This window comes from Acinonyx jubatus, chromosome A1 (genome assembly GCF_027475565.1).
Source record: "Acinonyx jubatus isolate Ajub_Pintada_27869175 chromosome A1, VMU_Ajub_asm_v1.0, whole genome shotgun sequence".
Classification (NCBI taxonomy): domain Eukaryota; kingdom Metazoa; phylum Chordata; class Mammalia; order Carnivora; family Felidae; genus Acinonyx; species Acinonyx jubatus.
The window spans coordinates 20,178,876-20,196,385 of NC_069380.1; the positions used below are offsets into that span (position 1 = coordinate 20,178,876).

Below are 17,510 nucleotides of genomic sequence, written 5' to 3' on the forward strand. Positions count from 1 at the left end.
GGGCGTTTTAGCAATACGCATCGAAAACATTAAAAGTGAGCATATTCTTCGCCTCAGTAATTCCATTTCTGAGATTATATCCTTAACAGAATTGTCACGATTATCCACAACGACTTACCTTAAGCTTGGTCATTGCGATGTTGTTTATAGGGTGATAAAAGGGGTGTAACATAATCAGTGCTAGCTAGTTGCTTAAGTAAAATACAGTATAATCAATGTGGCCAGCGAAAAGTATGATGCATATCTCCATTTATGCCATGGAAGGATATATCTATTATAAAATTGAAGTGGAAAATTCAGATTACAGAAAAAGAGGGCAGAGAACCCCATTTTTTAGTAGTTATCTGAGCGGTGTGATTATGGGTGACTTAAAAAAATTTTATTACAAAAATATTAATGTCTATTTTTGAGAGAGAAAGAGTATGAGTGGGGGAGGGGCAGAGAGAGAGGGAGACACAGAATCCGAAACATGCTCCAGGCTCCGAGCTGTCAGCACAGACCCCGACGCGGGGCTCAGACCCACAAACCGCAAGATCATGACCTGAGCAGAAGTCAGGCACTTAACCGACTGAGCCCCCCAGGCGCCCCTATGGGTGACTTTTAATATTGTCTTCAGCCGTTTTCATTTTCTGCAATGCATGTGTACCACTTTCATAATAAAATAATAAACAGATCTGTTTTTAAGGAAATACGCATTGAGTCCAGGCAGCAAGGTTTTTCTGGGAATTCAGATTCATTGTCAGCATGGTGTCGGAGGCTGTTGTGGAATACTAAGAGAGAACGCCAAGACAGAACCCCGGGGAACACCAACTCATTGAAGGAATGAGCGAAAAAACCTAAAGGAAAAATTGCAAGAAGTGTCGGGGAAGTCCGTGAAAGTGAGGTTTCAGGGAGGGGGTTCTGCCCAACGCCATCCAACAGCAGAAGGCCTCAGTAAGGGAGAGACAGATAGACTCATATTGGAGTAGGTAGATCGGAAGCCGGGGATGGGGCCACTTCCAAGTAAAGAGAGGCGCTGTGAGCCAGGGAAGATGGGTAAGTGGAGACAGGATGTATAGACAGATGGCTGTCAAGAAATTTGGCTAGAAGGGAAGGGGTGAGACCGTGAGGTGGATACGAGGGCATATTGTGTGGGTGATGATCTGGCGAGCTGTAGCACCGGCGGGTGACCTGCTGCATTGTCACCTTTCTCTCGTGACGGCAAGGCCAGATGATCTGGATGGAGTCCGCGCGGTGCATGATATACCTGTGCTCCCCGAAGCTCCGCAGCCTACGAGAGCTGGAGGCGCACCGGATGCACCTGTCTGACATCGCCCCCCACGACACCACCAGGGACCTCATCCTCCTGAACCAACAGCGGCTGGCAGAGATTGAGCTGTCCAACCAGCTGGAGAGGAAGAAGGAGGAGCTGCGGGTCCTCTCCCAGCACTTGGCCATAGAAAAGAAGAAAACCGAGACCTTGCTTTATGCCATGCTGCCGGAACATGTGGCCAACCAGCTGAAGGAGGGCAAAAAGGTCGCTGCGGGTAAAGCATTCCCTCCCCTTCATGGGTGCCTCTGGGCAAGAGTAGCGGTGTGCCTCAGGGGTTAGGGGCACAGGCTCCGAAACCAGACAGCTCTAGGTTTGGATTCTGGGTCCATCGCTTGTTAGCAGCATGATCTTGGGCAGGTTGCTTGAGATGCACGTCCTCAGTTTTTTTCTCCCAACATCAAGAATAATAAAAGTAATACCAGAGTGAAACATGGATTAAGTAAGAGTGCCTGTCAACTTCACCCACCTATGGCACATTCTCTAAGACCCGAAAGCTATGGCTTGACACTGGCCTTTTCGTCAGTGGCCACGAATAGAGTTCTTTAGCTGGAAATAATACACCCACACGTTACCTAAATCATGGGCCTCTAAAGACCATTCTGGGAGAGCAAGCCATTTCTGGAGGAAATGATGCCATGTTTACTCTGACCTCACGTCCCATTTGTCACGGGTGGGTGTTCACCCCCAGACATGTGTGGTAAACTAACTCAATGCCAGGGTGCCGCCAGGTCTCGAGGACCCAAAGGAGGTCACAGTCTTGGGTTTGACAGACATATACAGAATAATTTCACAGGGGTGGCGGTAGCCAAAGGAAAGGGAACTAATGTGCATTAAAGAGCAATTATTGTGCCAGGATCTGTGTTAGACGTTTTTAGACGTGCCATTTCATTGAATTCTCTGAACACTTCTATGAGCGAGGTGCTATTATCCAAAACAGCTGAGTAAATCCACATTCACCCCAGTTTATGAGTAAAAGAGCTGAAGACTAATCAGAAGTCCGTCTAACTCCAACATTCATACTTTTTCCATGACAAAGGTGTGGAAACACAGACGCCAGGGAAATTCATGATAAAAAGGCGTCAGAAGGGAAGAGACCGGAGGCAGGGGCTGTGAGGGTTTGTATATATCAAGTGTATGGCACTTGAATTAGACCTTGAGACTTTATTTCAGAGGAAAAGCAGGGAAAGGCATTTTGGGAGAACGGGATTGCAGGAGCAAAGGTGAGGCAGTCTCAAGATAAATACCGCAGCCTGTAGGATACTCCACTTGACATGACCAGTAGGTAGCTAGGAATTGTGGGGAGAGCTCGAAGAAAGTTCCTTGGGTAAGCTATCGATCTAGGAATTATTGCAGTGTTGGTGGTGGTTAAACACCGACTCTATGAATTATAAATAAGGTCATCCAGGGGGCAGGAGGTGAGAAGGGACGAGGGTTAGGTTTTGAAGCTTAAGGAACACCTATTATTTAAGGAGGAAGAAAAGCCAGTGGAATGTGTGAAACAAGGAGATCAGAAAGGTAGGGAGAATATGAGGAGAGAATGGCAGGCCAGAAGCCAGAGGGCAGAGGAAGCTACGTGAAGGAGAGATTATTACCAGAGGTATAAATAATACAGAGAATGCCCAGCTGTGTTCAAGCAGTCACCCATTTGGTCATCCAACAAGTATTTATTGAGGATCTACTATGTGCCAGGCCCTGCTCTAGGTGCTGGGGATACAGCAGAGTACAAAACAGTCTCTCATCTCGTGGAGCTTACAGTCCAGTGGGGAAGATAGGCAACAAACAAATAAAAAAATTCCATATAAAATATGCCATGTAAGGCTTGTGGGGTTGGGGGTGGAAATCAGGCCAAAAGAATAGAGTCTAGGGACTGTTATTTTAGATAGAGTGATAAAGGAAGTTCTCACTGAGGTGGTTACGTGTGAGATGTGAGACAGAGCCCTTTGGATATTGGAGAAAAGAGAAGTCAGAGAAAAGAGGCAGAGGAAACAGCAGGTGCCAGGGGCCTAAGCAGGAGGCACTTATGAAACCCCAAGGAGGCCAGTGTGGCTGGAGTGGAGTAAGCCAGAGAGCATGGAGACGTGAGATCAGAGAGATGGTGGGGACAGAGGGGACCCCTTACTGGCCATGGTAAGGATTTTCTTTCTTTTCTTTTTTTTTTTTTGAGGGGGGGGCAGTGGGGAGAGCAGGAAAGAGCACATGAGCAGGGGAGAGGCAAAGAGAGAGAGAGAGAGAGAGAGAGGGCAAGAGAGTATCTTAAGTAGCAAGGAGCCTGACACAGGGCTTGATGTGGGGCTTGATCCCACAACCCAGGAATCATGACCCGAGCCAAAACCAAGAGTCGGGCACTCAACTGGCTGAGCCACCCAGGCACCCCAAGGATTTTCCAGTTTAGTCTCAGTGTGTTGAAATCACGGATTTGAGGCACAGGATTGGAGGGTCTGACTTCAACAGGTCATCTGGCTGCCGTATGAAAATTAGCAAGACTGGAAGCAGCCCAAGGAGTTAGGAGGACGCGCTGAGCACACGGTAGCCCTCTCGCCAGACACGGATAGTGGAAGTCGCCACTTCGTGACGACCAGTCTCTGTCAGCCCCGGCCTGGATCTCCTGTAGTTCGGGCTCCGCAGCAGGCCACCTGCCAGAAGCTTCTCTGTAAGCCAGGGCCCACCCAACCTATTCCTGTCCTGCCGTGGCTCTCATCACACCTTACCGGGTGCTCGTTTACTCTTACATCTTCTTCACTGGACTGGGAGCACCTCAGAGGCAGAGGTGCCGTCTGTTCCACGTTGCACGCGTCTCCCCGAACAATGACCAGCTCACAGCAGGCACTCAGGGAGTGTCTGTTGGCCGAATGGACCCGGCTCCTTTTCCCCAAGGCTCAGCCAGATTTGGTTCCCAGAGAGCACTCGAGTCTAGAATCCAGATAATCATCATCCCATATCCTTGGCTCTCACTGACGCTCAGTTTACGTTTTGCAGGAGAATTTAAAACCTGCACCATTCTCTTCAGTGACGTGGTGACATTTACTAACATCTGTGCTGCCTGCCAACCTATCCAGATAGTGACCATGCTGAATTCCATGTATTCCAAGTTTGACAGATTAACCAGTGTCCACGAGGTCTACAAAGTAAGTGTTCACCTACTGTGTGTGTGTCACAGTGTGTGACAGGGCTCAGGCAGGGCGGGAGCTCGGTTATCGGTCTTCCTTTGCCTCTCTCTTCGCTGCTCTGTGGTCTGGTGTGGATGGGAATGGTGTGAGGAGCTACAGGTAACAGGGAATTGGAGATATTTTAGCAATTTTAGTTTTTCAGAAATCCTTTTATAATATCCAGTGCCAAAAGGCCTTTGAGGGGCACACTGTTTTCCCAGAGAGTAATTCTACCCCTTCCATTCAGCAGAGAGTCTAATCTGAATAACGTACGTCTGATATATAGCATCATATGCCAACTCAGGAGCCATGTCTTCTATGGAGCTTCCACCAGAAGCAGAAAGCCCTTTGGGCTAGCTCATTGGTGGTTTCCTGAGTCAGTTTTCCTTTCATCCCTCCCTTATGCTCCGTGTACTCCTGGCCAATAACCACCAGCTTCGATATGGTCCTTCTGTCAATATGTGGAAAATGACAAAAATATTTAGTGATATATTGAATGCATGAAGGAAACCATCTGAATACCCTCTCTTCCCTCTTACAGGTGGAAACTATAGGAGATGCCTACATGGTGGTAGGGGGCGTACCAGTGCCCATTGGGAGTCATGCTCAAAGAGTGGCTAACTTTGCTCTGGGGATGAGAATTTCTGCAAAAGAAGTGATGAATCCTGTTACTGGAGAGCCCATCCAGGTAGAGAGAAACTGAGTACTTTGTTTGATATCGACCATCCCACACACTACAAAGTAGAATTCTGTTTATTAGTCTGCTCACGTGGCTGCTGGGCATGTTACAGTAAGTACGATGGGTAACGTCTCCCAACTCTTGTCTTCTCTTGAATATGTTTTAAGCAATAGAAATATTAGCAAAGATATCATCGTCCCAAGTTTTCTTAAATTTCAGGGGAGGCTTTGGAGCGTGGGATTTTCATGTGATTTACCACGAGCGTCTTTCTCCATAGCTTGGGACGGTGCTGAGCAAGCCTCTCCACTTGCTTTGCAGGGCTCGATCCGTCTTGGTATCTGGCTCGTTCGTAATGCCTGCTTTTTTATTTGAGCATCCAACCTAACAAGTGGCTCACCCCGCCCGCCCCTGGGGAAACTGTGTACTCAGCATGTCCTCTCCCAGGTCAAGTCAGGCTGAAGCAGGAAACTGCTTCCAGCCAGCAGCTCGGACACCACGATGCCATGAGAGATTTAGAACAGCGTTCCTGCCACCACGTGGCCCTGAGTAAGACATCTGCCCACCTTTCTCACAGGAACCTGCTCTTCCAGGCATGGACATTTGTTCACACTATAAAAGATGGACAATTTTGGAGATGAAAAGCAGGTGCCGTCTTCTGTCTGCTCAGCAGATCCCTGACGCCCTGAGATGCCTTAGAGCAGGGCTTCTGCATTTTAAAATGTAATCCCTTCCCTGATCCTGACAGTCAGGTCTTCAAAATAAACTACACAGCCAACCGAAACTCAATAAAGACAAGTATAAGACAGAATCGGATTTTTCTAAATTATGACCCTTATGTAGGAGATTCTGAAGATGTGTTCAGCTCACCTTCACCACAAGTCAGACACTGAGAAATGCTGCAGGTTCTGGTTCTGGTATGCACTGTGTGCTTCTGAGTAAAAGCCGGCTTTACGTAATTGCAGGGACTACATATCCACAATATTTGGTCCGTTGGAAACACGCAGATACATCCGTTGAATAAAAGCCCCAGGATCATAAATAAAAAATCAAGATGGGAGGGAATGAGATAAGAAGGTCAGATAAGAGATATGTGTTTCAGTTAAAGGGCTCTAATATAAGCCATTAAAGAAAAAAAGAATTGAATATATACCGTTGTGTAAAGTGTGTGTGTGTGTGTGTGTGTGTGTGTGCGCGCGCGCGCGCGTGTGTGTAAAAGGCATAGCTATAGAGATGACAGTAATGTCATACCAGTAAGAATGAAATTAAACAATGAATTCCTGGAAACTATCCTGGTGGATTTTACCCAGAAGAAAGCAGGAAAAGATGTTATCAAGTTTAAGATAAGAATAGGGACATAGGAGCATCATTAAAAATCCTCCAGAAACAACCTACCGTGTGGGTTTATTTAAGGAAGTAGGGAAAAGGACTTGAAACATTTCACTCTCTTAGAAGAACTGTGCTGCCATTTCAACAATTTTTAAATTAGTACTCTTTGAGATCTTCTACTATTTTATTCACATTTCCTTCAACGCACATGTACTGAGGTCCTACTCTGCATGAGACAGTATTCTCGGTGTTTGACAGGCTCATTTTCCTAGAGGAATGCGTCTTCTTATTTCAGGGAGAAGAAAATCTAGCCTGAAAAGATAACTAAGTCTGGTTAGGATGTAGAAAGCTGCAATAGGCTGCTCTTCCCATACTAGTCGTTAAAAAAACTTAGTGAGCAAAGAAATAGAAATAAACTGATTCCAGAAAGCAACCAGCCCTTTCAAAGAGGACAGCCATAGTTATGTTCATGTCTAGTAGAGCTGCAGGTGAGGGTGAGAAGAAACCAGTCTGAATTTTAGTGAACTTTAATGGCCACATGGAGGCCAGAATGATAGGTTAGAATCCCAAAGATCCTGTCTTTTGTCAGTTCTAGCCACAGAATCTGTACCCGTCTACCAACTCTCCCACAGGCCTTTGCCAAGTACATGTGGTTATTCAGTCAAAGGATGGGGTTAGGAGGATAACTGAGAGAAACCCCCAGTCCCTGAGGCATGTGAGGCACATTCTCCAAATGCGAGTCAATGGCCCATGAAAAGGTAGGGTTAGAGTCAGAGAACAGACAGAAATCCCTGTGAGGTATTCTTGGCCTTTACCAAGTGCACTACAATGACACTTTGAAGTCTAAGGGCAGAGAAGAATGGTAAAGAGAAATCTCCCAATGTGCAGAGAGCCAGCATGGGACTAAAGAGCAAAGAGACCCCCAAACACCTCACCTCACAATTAGGCTGTAAATCAGAAAGAGATCTTCCACAATTTAGAAAGCTGGAGACTTACTGTAAAGTATAAGGAGGTTCTCAGATCCTTGCTTGTCCCCACATCCCGAGCCCTGATGGTGATAAAATCCTGATCTAGCCTTCTTAATATATGAAATCATATATTGCATGGAATCTAGCAGTATCTTGGCAAAAGAAGCCCAGACTCAATTCAAATACAGATAAAATTAACCCAGTCTCCACTCTAGAAGCCTGACAAAAAAGAGATTTGAACTTTACTGAACACTGAATATTATCTACTTCAGTCTCTACTGTAGTTTCACATACAATATAGAACATACAACTAAATAATTAAAAATATGAGATGCTAGAAAATCAAGAAAAATGTGGTTTAGTGTATAGCCAAGAGAGGAAATAGTCAACAGAAGCAGGTCTGAAAATGGCCTGGATGTTGGAATTATGGGACAGAATCTTTTCAATAACTACAATAAAGATTTTAGGAGATCTACTGAAAAAGGGGAACTGGTTTGAACAGATGGGAAATACATGCTATCTATCTATAACTATTAATCTATCTACCCAATGGAAATGAAAACCATGATATCAGAAATCGGGAATAGAGAATTCATTTTAGGGCTTTAACAGATTCTAGACACAGTAAAGGAAAGGATCAAGGATTGTGAAAATGAACAATACACTGAAACACAGAGAAGGAAGCAGTGTGAAAAAAATGAAACAGCACATCCTAGATCTGTAGGACAATAGCAAATGGACTACCACAAGTGGAACTAGGGTCCTAGAAGGATACAGTGAGACTGGGTCAGAAGAAATATGTGAAGAAATAATGACTGAGAATTTTCCAACATTGATGAAGGATATCAACTTACATATCCAAGAGCTTAGCAAACCCAAGCAGGATAAATACAGAGATAAGCACTTCCATTCTTAAATACCAAAAGCCCTACTCAGTGCAATTCAGCAAGAAAAAGAAATATAAGGCATAAAGATCGGAAGGGAAGATGTAAAATGATCTTTTTACAAAGACCATGGTGCACTTATAAAACCTCAGCTAGATCAAAATACCAAGGTCACAGGATATAAGGACAGTGCACAAAAATTAGTTGAATATGTACATACTAAGGACAAAAATTTGGAAAATGAAATAAAAACAAACTACCTAAATTTAGTTTTAAATGTTGGAAAATAAGAAAACTGGAGGACTTACACTACCTAATTGCAAGATTTATTGTAACGCTACACTAACAAAGACAGAGTGAAATTAGAAGGATAAACATGGATCATTGGAGCAGTACAGAGAGCCCAGAAAGAAACTACATATTTAAAGTCAATTAATTTTTAACCAAGGCACAAAATCAGGTCAGCAGGGAAAGGAATTTCTTTTTAAGAAATGGCTCATTTCTGGGGCAGCTGGGTAGCTCAGTCGGTTAAGTATCCAACTTCAGCTCAGGTCATGATCTCACAGTTTATGAGTTTGAGCCCTGTCTCAGGCTCTGCGCTGACAGCTCAGAGCCTGGAACTTGCTTCAGATTCTGTGTCTCCCTCTCTCTCTCTCTGCCCCTCCCCCACTTGCAATCTCTCTCTCTCTCTCTCTCTCTCAAAAATAAATAAAAGTATTTTTAAAAATTTTAAAAAAGAAATGGTTCATTTTAATTGAAAATACATACGGAAAGAAAAATGTACCTCAATCCTTCATATATAAAAATTAATTTGATATATATCACAGATGTAAACATAAATGCTAGAACCATAAAGCTTTTTGAAGGAAATATAGGCGAATAGCTCCATGAATTTGGGGTAAGCACTAATTTCTTAGATTGGACACAAAAAATATTAATCATGAAAGTAAAAAAAAACCTCATTATTGTGGGCCAAATTTTGTTCCCCCCCAAATTCATATATTGATGCTTTACCCCCCGGGGCTCAGAATATGACGATACGTGGATATAGGGCCTTTACAGAGGTGGTCAAGTTAAAATGAAGCTGTTAGGGTGGGCCCTAATCCCATTTGACTGGTGTCCTTGCAAGAAGAGGAAATCTGGACATAGGAACAAACACCAAGGATGCACAGGCACAAAGAAGAGACTATGTGAGGCCATCCACAAACCCAGGGGAGATGCTGCAGAGGAAACGAAGCCTGCCAACACTTCGATCTCATACTTCCAGCCTCCAGAACTGGGAGAAAATAAATTCCTGTTGTTGAAGCCACTCAGTCTGTGGGTGTACAGAATGGGAAAAATACTTGAAATATATGTATATCCCATATCCAAGCATATAGTAGAGAACTCCTCTATGTTAACGATGAAAGATAATCCCGGTTTTTATATGAGCAAACTCTTGAACAGACTTTTCAAGAAAAAAGATACAAGAACGGACACAAGCTGCATGAAAATGTGCTTAACATCGTTAGCCGTCAGCAACATGCAAATTAAGACCACAACGAGGTAGCATTTCACACCCACCAGAAGACCAAATGATGGTGAGACTGTGGAGCAACTGGAGTGTCACATTGCTGATGAGAATGTAAAATGGTGCAAACACTCCGGAAAATTGCTAGCAAACGGTCTGTTTTTTGTTTGTTTTGTAACATTAAATACGCATCTACCTTGTGATCCAGGAATTCTGCTTGTAGGCACTTACCTAAGAAAAATGAAAATGTGTGTCTACAAACAGATCTGTATAAGAGTGTTCCTAATGGCCCCAAACTGGAAATAACCCAAATGTTCGTGAAGTTAGAAGCCTGGATAAAGAAACTGCGGTATGTTTTTACAATAGAACAGTCGCAGTAATAGAAGAATGAATGACTGAAACATACAACAACATGGATGAATCTCAGAAACATTCAACTGGATAAATGAAGGCAGGCACAGAACAATATGCTCTATGATTCCATTTGTGCATAGTCCTAGAACAGGCAAATAATTCTTTGTAAAAGAAATGAGGAAGCCGTTACCCCTGCAGAGAGGGAGGGAACTTAACTGGAAAGGGCAACAAGGGGACGTCGTGAAGTAATGAAAGTAGTCTGTATTTTATTCTGGATGGTGGATTATAGGGTATATGCTCCTGTCAAAACTCACGGAGCTAAATGCTGAAGATCTGTCTTTCCGTTTTAGGTATATTATACCTTAATTTAAAAATAAAAGCAAGAGTATTCGACGGTCCCTTTTCAGTGAGATTCTCTTTGTACAGATCAGAGTGGGGATCCACACGGGACCAGTCTTAGCAGGTGTGGTGGGAGACAAGATGCCGCGGTACTGTTTGTTCGGTGACACTGTGAACACGGCTTCTAGGATGGAGAGTCACGGGCTTCCCAATAAAGTGCACCTCAGCCCCACGGCCTACAGGTAGCCATTCATTTATTCATTCCTTCCTTTGTCTTTTCCTACCTCAAGAATGCTCACGGTGCCTGGCAGCCGTGGGATCGGGGGTAGTGAAGGAAACCCGTGGTTCTTCTCCCGTGCCACACTGGCTTATAGAAGACATTGTACCAGACAACAAATACTGTCGAGCCTCTTCCATAAGATAGTTTTGCTCCCAAGGAGCATATGGTCTAACGCAGCGATTGGCAAAGCATAGTCATAGGCCAAATCCAGTCTGCTGCTTGTTTTTTGTAAATAAAGTTTTATTGGAACACAGCCATGCTTGTTGATTTACACATTGTCTATGGCTGCTCTCATGGGACAACAGCAGAGTCGAGGAGCTGTGGCAGAGGCCGTATGGCCTGCAAAGCTGAAAATATTTACTCTCTGATCTTTTGCAAAAAAAGTGTGCTGACCCTTGGTCTCGCAGAAAAAGAAAGAAGTGTTCACTAATAATTATTTTGAAAGTGTGATAAGTACAATGGTAAAGATAAGCATAAAATAATACTTATGGTTTCTTGAGACCTTACAGGAGGTGAACCAAATCCTGTTCTGAGTTATTTTATATATGTATATGTTCATTTACTCTCACAACGGCTCTATGAAAATGTACTATTATTCTTATCTACAGAGGAGAAAAAAAAAATCAGGCACAAAAAAGTTAATGACTCGCTTCGGGTCCCAAGTTGGCTAGGAAGGAAAAGAGCCCAGATCAAATGTGGGGTGAAGCTCTGAGTCCCTGCTTTATCCACTGTACTCTTGTGCTTGAGGTAATTCAAGCGTGTGTGTCTTGGGAGACTAAGCGGGGTGCCTCATCCAGTAAAGAAATCCTTTGTGGAGGAGGAGATTCCTGAGCTGAATCTTGAACAAGGAGTTCCGAGTAGGATTTAGCCAAAGCTGAGGCTTTGGGGGAGAAAACCCAGCAGTACCAGCACGGATGTAGAGTAGGAGCTAAGAACTACAATTTAGCTTGCTCGAGTAGACAATATGGAGCAGAAAGTAGCGTGAGCTGTGTGTGCCCTGTCGAAGAGCAAGGGTGTGCATTGTAGGTGGAGAAGAGCCCCCGGGGAGTGTGATATTGGAGACAATGGGGGGCCCAGGGTTTTATTTGATGCTGATACTCAAGACCATGCAAGGACAGGGGTACCTGGGTGGCTTAGTTGGTTAAGCATCGGACTTTGGCTTAGGTCATGATCTCATGGTTTGTGAGTTCAAGCCCCACATCAGGTTCTGCGCTGATGGTGTGGGGCCTGTCTGGGATTCTCTCTCTCTCCCTCTCCCTCTCCGCCCCTCTCCCACTTATTCTCTCTCTCTCTCAAAATAAATAAACTTAAAAAAAAAAAAAAGACTGTGCGAGGACAGATTTGAGGATCAGGAAACAGGACAGAGAGGACCTGTTAGGAGCTGGGTTTGAGCCAGAGCATTGGTGGTGGGAATTTGGGGGAAAGTAAAATCAGCTGAACCTGGTAACTGCTAGAAATGGAGAATGAGAAAGAGGGAGAAGCCTTGAATGTCTCCCAGGCCTCCATCCTGCTGACAGCGACCTGAATCTCACCACTGGACGCAGGACAGGTAAGAGGGCTTCCAGTCTACAGGGGCAGACGATGAGTTCAGGTTCGGAAGTGTTGAATTCAAAGGAACCGCAGAGCATCCTAGGTAGAGGTGCCATTACATGGATGGATGAAATATGGAGTTGAGGTGTTGGCTGGGGCTCCCAACTTGGCGAAAGCAACATATGGTAGGTAATTCAGCCAGGGGATTGATGAGATCACCCGGGAAAGGTGCAGTGGGAAAAGAGCAGCGCAAAGAACCAACATTTAAGTGGCAGGTGGATGAAGAGGGGGCCGTGTGAGAGGCAAAAGAAATAAGAAAGAAACGGCAGAGTTCAGGGTGAGAGGCACCCTTGGAGATATTTTTAGGGAGGAGGAATTGAACAAAAATGTCAAAATAGTGACAGGGACTGAGACACGTGCACCAGAGGTTTTGGGGACACGATCAGAAGTAGTTGTGGTAGAATGGTGGGGATAGACGCTGGGATATGGGTTGAAGGATAAATGGGAGAGAGTGTATAGGATTAAAGGAGGAGATGATAACGTGGGAAGGTTTTCGCTTCTGTTTGGGAAGGAAGGGACCTTAGCAGACTAGCAGGCTGAGGGAGGATGCAGACGGTGGGAGCCAGAGAGAAAGTGAGAAGTGGCTGGTTGGGCCAAGCCTTGAGCAAGCGGGAAGGGACATCGATCGGGTGCCCCTGCACAAGACACGGCATCCTCTGAGACACCTCATCCTCAAAGACTGGGGAAAAGGGGGCGTGTAGCCGGTGGGGTGAGAGGCTGTGGGGTCTTACCTATGAATGGCTAAAACTTCATACAAGAATCAGATCACAAGGTAGGAAGCACAGAGACTTGAGGGTGAGGAAAGCAGGTGCCAAGTGGGGGGCACAGTGAAGGTCTGAAAACTCCACAAAACTGGGAAAGGACAAGGGAAGGTCAGTGAGTGCTAAGACCTGGCTGAGGCAGCTGACCACGAATTAGAAAATCTCTGGTCTGCACTGTTCTGTGGTTTCTCTCCATTAGCTGGCGACAGCCAGTAAATAAATAAGCAAGAAAGCATTCCGTAGGTATCCCATAGCTCTGTCTCTTTTCACAGGCCCCCTCCCTACACCCTACACCCTTCTCTTCTGTTCCTTGGCAGCCAGAAGTCAGGGAGCAAGCTTGGGTGGTTAGGATGAGCAAGCTGGGGTAACGGGGTGCCTGGGGAAGATGGAAAGGAGAGCGCTGATCTCCAAGGAGCCTCCTGCTTCAGAACCACGTGGGGCTGGCGCACACTTCCGCCTCACCCTCTCCATTGTTGCCAAAGCTTAAGTTATACATCCGTGATCTTTGATACCTGGTGCGATTTGTTCTCTCTGTGCAGAGCTCTGGAGAATGAAGGGTTTGAAATAGTTGAGAGGGGTGAAATCGAAGTGAAAGGGAAAGGGAAAATGACCACCTACTTTCTGATCCGGAACCTGCATGCCTCGGAGGACGAGATCATGGGCAGACCTCACAGCCGGCTTGATCACAAGGGTGAGCAGAAAAGAGAAGCCGCATCTCAGTGTCAGATATTTTTTCCACTAACAACTTCAGATGTGTTTAGTGGGGCCCTTGGGCATGTGGGGTCAGCGTGGGTCATCCCTTTGCACGACTTTCTTTGGGTCGAGGCTCCCAAGGATCAGAGCAACCAGGATGAACACTTGGATCCGGAGTAGTCTGATGCCCCTGGAGCTGGGCTGATGCGCCCAGCCTAAAGGGTCCCTCATGCATTCATTTTCAAGGTTCTTGCCGGTCCCACAAGGGGGCTTTCACATCTGTCTGTCCTGCAGCTGGGGGATGCCTTTAGAAGCTCTCTGCTTCTCAGCCTCAGAGGAGACTCCAGGACTGGCTTTCCTCACACCCTGAAACCATCCACCTTTCTCATTTTCTGCTGGCTTCTAAAACTGGGAAGAAGGACAAAATCTGTGATTCACACAGCTCCAGGAATGATGGGAGAGTGGGTTTAGGTTAAAACAACCCAGTGCTAAGCCAGCCCAGGGATCACCATTTGGCTCACGGTGCCGCAGCAGATGGAATCCAATGAGGAGGTTTCTATCGGCTGCCAGGCAGGCCCGTCCGCCCCACGCGGTCAGGGCCCCTTAACATCTGCCCTGGTTAATGCTGGGAGGTGCTGACCCGACGGGGAAACCCAGGAGCAGGAGGAAAACCTCCCTGAACCTCTGAAGCAAAGTGGAGGAGGAAGTGGGTTCGTTCTGACAGGAGCTAATCTCTAGCTGCTCCAGGGGCTTGCCAAGGAAAATCTCGAAATTCAGGGGTTTCTGGTTGCTAATACGTGCGGGAGGTGTCTTTGGGACACACGGGTTAACGTTACTATTTTTTAAAGTGGGGCTATCCCAATAAAGAGATGGGTATTTAAAGAGCTTGAAATATTGTTTTCATAGCACGTTCACCTCGCATTGGTCTCCCTGTGAGCTGGGACGGGTTGGGGCCACATTTGACTGATACAGACACTGAGATAGAGAGATCTAAGTTAAAAACTAGGAATAACTTTGGCTGGTATAGACCAGAGGGCACCCTTAACAGAGTTTTGGGCCTGAATTTCTAGGCTCAAGGTGCCTCGCCCATGACATCACCTTCTCCCTCCCACCAGCATGCCCTCCCCACAGGGAGGATTGCCAGAAAGGGAGAAGCAAGGTTTCCCCCCTGCCTTTTTTGCTTTGTTGTCAGAACTAGACAAAGTAAATGGGGAGAGGCGTTGTGCCACCTGATTGTGTGAGAGGAGAGACGGAGCTGGAGGCTTTAGCACCAGGACGCAACAGCATCCAGCCCAGATGCACCTAGCTGAAACTCGATACCGCTTTCTCCCTTGTTGCCCCTGCAGGGGTTCTCAGATGGGAAAGTTTGAGAAACAGGATTCTAGAACATGGCGTGGGTCAGTCGACTCTAAACCGCGTTCGGTTCTGAGCTGGAAAAACAATACTAACCAACAGCAGGATATGAGTAAGCTGCCTCAGTTAAAGATTTCACTGTGGACCTTGAGAAAGAGAAAGGGTGTGAAAGAGAGGGAGGGCTAGCCCCTTCTGGACCCTAAACAGCATCTCTGTGCAAGTTGGGGAAAAGCACACTTTGGGGGGGGGTAGATATCTCCCCAGGTATGGTTGATGGCAAAGGAAAGTCACCTGTTCCTCTGGGCTGCGGTCAGCCCCACTCCTGACCTCCTTGGCCAGGTATCTCCATGCAGAGAAATGGCAGAAAGATCTCAGCCTTTTTTCTTTCCATGCTTCTCTCCATTTCCCCCTCCCCATCAGCCTAGGATCTCCTGCCAGGAGCGGAGGTTCCAGCCCTGGGGAAGGGAGTGCCTGCCTCTCCCATCCCCACTGCAGCGCAGTGCTGGAGATGGCCCCCAAACATGATCCTATTAGCCTGCAGGGGCCAAGGGACTTTGCCCCACACAGCAAGACCCAGCCTCTCAAAGCCAGTGATGGGGGAGGGGGATACAGAAACACTAATATGCATGCTAATGTTCTTCCTGAATTGGCCTCTTTCCTCAGATTATCTCCCATAGGACACACACACTGGTGTTTTGGGTGATTTGGGGGAGGCGTGGGAAGAAGTCCAAGGAGATGAAAGTGAGCAGAGTGGCACTGAGGCCCACGCTAAGAACTATGGGTAACTGCAGTGGAGCAGGGTGAGGGGGCCTCAGCAGTGACCTTCCGGTGCCCTTGTGGGTCTGAGCTCCTCCCCCACCTGGCAGGAGGGGACACCTGGGAGGTAACAGGAGCAAGAAAGGATGGCACCCCGGAGCGCTCTTGCTCAAACCATTCTCCTTTCTCCCTTTTGTTCTCCAAAGCAAGTGCATTGACTGATTCATCTTCTAGCTGGTGAATGCATTAAACATATTAAATGTCACATAATCTCCCCAGCAGTGACATTTAACAGGTGGAACCACTGTCCAGCAAGTCCTTCACACGACGGGCACCTGAGGAAATACCCACGGGGCTGCTGATGTTCAGAGGCACCAAAGAAAGGCCCCCACTTCTGCAGCTCATGAGGTTGGCTTGCCACCCTCACTTTCCCTTCCCCACCTGCTTGTTTGCAGAAGCAAGTACTCAAGGACGTCAAGACAGAGCAGCTGTTGCCATCATGCAGTACAAGGACAGTAGGCAGCTGTCCCTGAAGAGTGACACAGCAGATGGTGAGTTCACTGACCACTACAGACACCCCCAGCGCTGCGGGGCAGGAGAATCGGTGGGTTCAGAGGTGTGGCTCGTGGGGGGGTGGGGCAGCTCAGGTGGAGTCCCTGCCTTTATACAGCATGCGTTTTAGTTGTGGAAGACACACAACATAGAGCAAATAAATAAGATCACCTTAGGGAGCGACCGATGTTAGGAAGGAAATGAAAAACTGGGCAATGGAGAAGAGGGCAATGGAGGCTCCTTTGGGGCAGCAGCATTTAAGCTGAAATGTGCAGGATAAGAGCCAGCCATGTGGCTGTCATGGGGACTTTCAGACAGAGCCATGGTCTAAGCAAACATGAGCATGGTCAATTAAAAGAAGAAGAAGAAGAAGGAGGCCAGTGTGTCTAAAGAGGAGTAGAAGAGGAAGGGGGCAGTAGGGGATGAGAGGTAAGCAGAAGCCCTGGCCAGTGTGGTTTTGAGCTTTCCTATCCACACACAGAAAGTCTGAGTGTAAGTAAGGGGCAAGGCAGGGAGAGATGGGAGCTCCATGGAAATGTTCCATGGGCGAAGGTCTCTACCACTTGAGTTCCTAAGTGACTGCTCCATAAACAGCTCGGAATGGGAAGTCTAAGAACCCTTCGTGCTCTAGGAAGGGGAACAAATTCATTGTTCAAACTTGCGCTACATGGGGATCCCTCCACAGGAGAGATGAACAGGTCTTGGTAGGGGCTGGGCTTCTTGCTTAACATGAGACAGAAGTTTCTCAGCTGGGCCCCTGATTCGGTATCTCCTCCAACTGCTGCTTTCCTGGACATACACCAATAGCAACAACTAAAGAAGGAGAAACTGAGGTCACTTCAGTTTGGGGGTGAAAACTGGATGGGTAGAGAACTGGCATTTGTTGGGCAACAAGTTCGTCCTGGGCATTTTACCCACTTTATCTCATTTGACACAAGAGTCCTGTGACTGTTCCCATAACAGAGGTAAGAAAGTTGAAGTTCATAAAAGTGATGTAATTTCGATGA

The 17,510-nt window shown here is 46.5% G+C and overlaps 2 protein-coding genes across 2 annotated transcripts; both read left to right on the forward strand.

Moving 5' to 3' along the window:
* Window positions 1–1,101: 1,101 nt before the first annotated feature.
* Window positions 1,102–5,161, forward strand: LOC128313990 (guanylate cyclase soluble subunit beta-2-like). Its single transcript, XM_053214886.1, has 3 exons — window positions 1,102–1,586; window positions 4,289–4,437; window positions 5,000–5,161. The coding sequence occupies exons 1-3, from the start codon at window positions 1,211–1,213 to the stop codon at window positions 5,159–5,161; spliced, it is 687 nt and encodes a 228-aa protein (XP_053070861.1). The 5' UTR covers window positions 1,102–1,210.
* Window positions 5,162–10,386: 5,225 nt separating this feature from the next.
* LOC113600968 (guanylate cyclase soluble subunit beta-2-like) lies at window positions 10,387–16,633 on the forward strand. Its single transcript, XM_027064777.2, has 3 exons — window positions 10,387–10,760; window positions 13,689–13,840; window positions 16,407–16,633. Exons 1-3 carry the CDS (start codon window positions 10,660–10,662, stop codon window positions 16,631–16,633), a joined length of 480 nt encoding a protein of 159 aa, XP_026920578.2. The 5' UTR covers window positions 10,387–10,659.
* The last annotated feature ends 877 nt before the right edge of the window (window positions 16,634–17,510 follow it).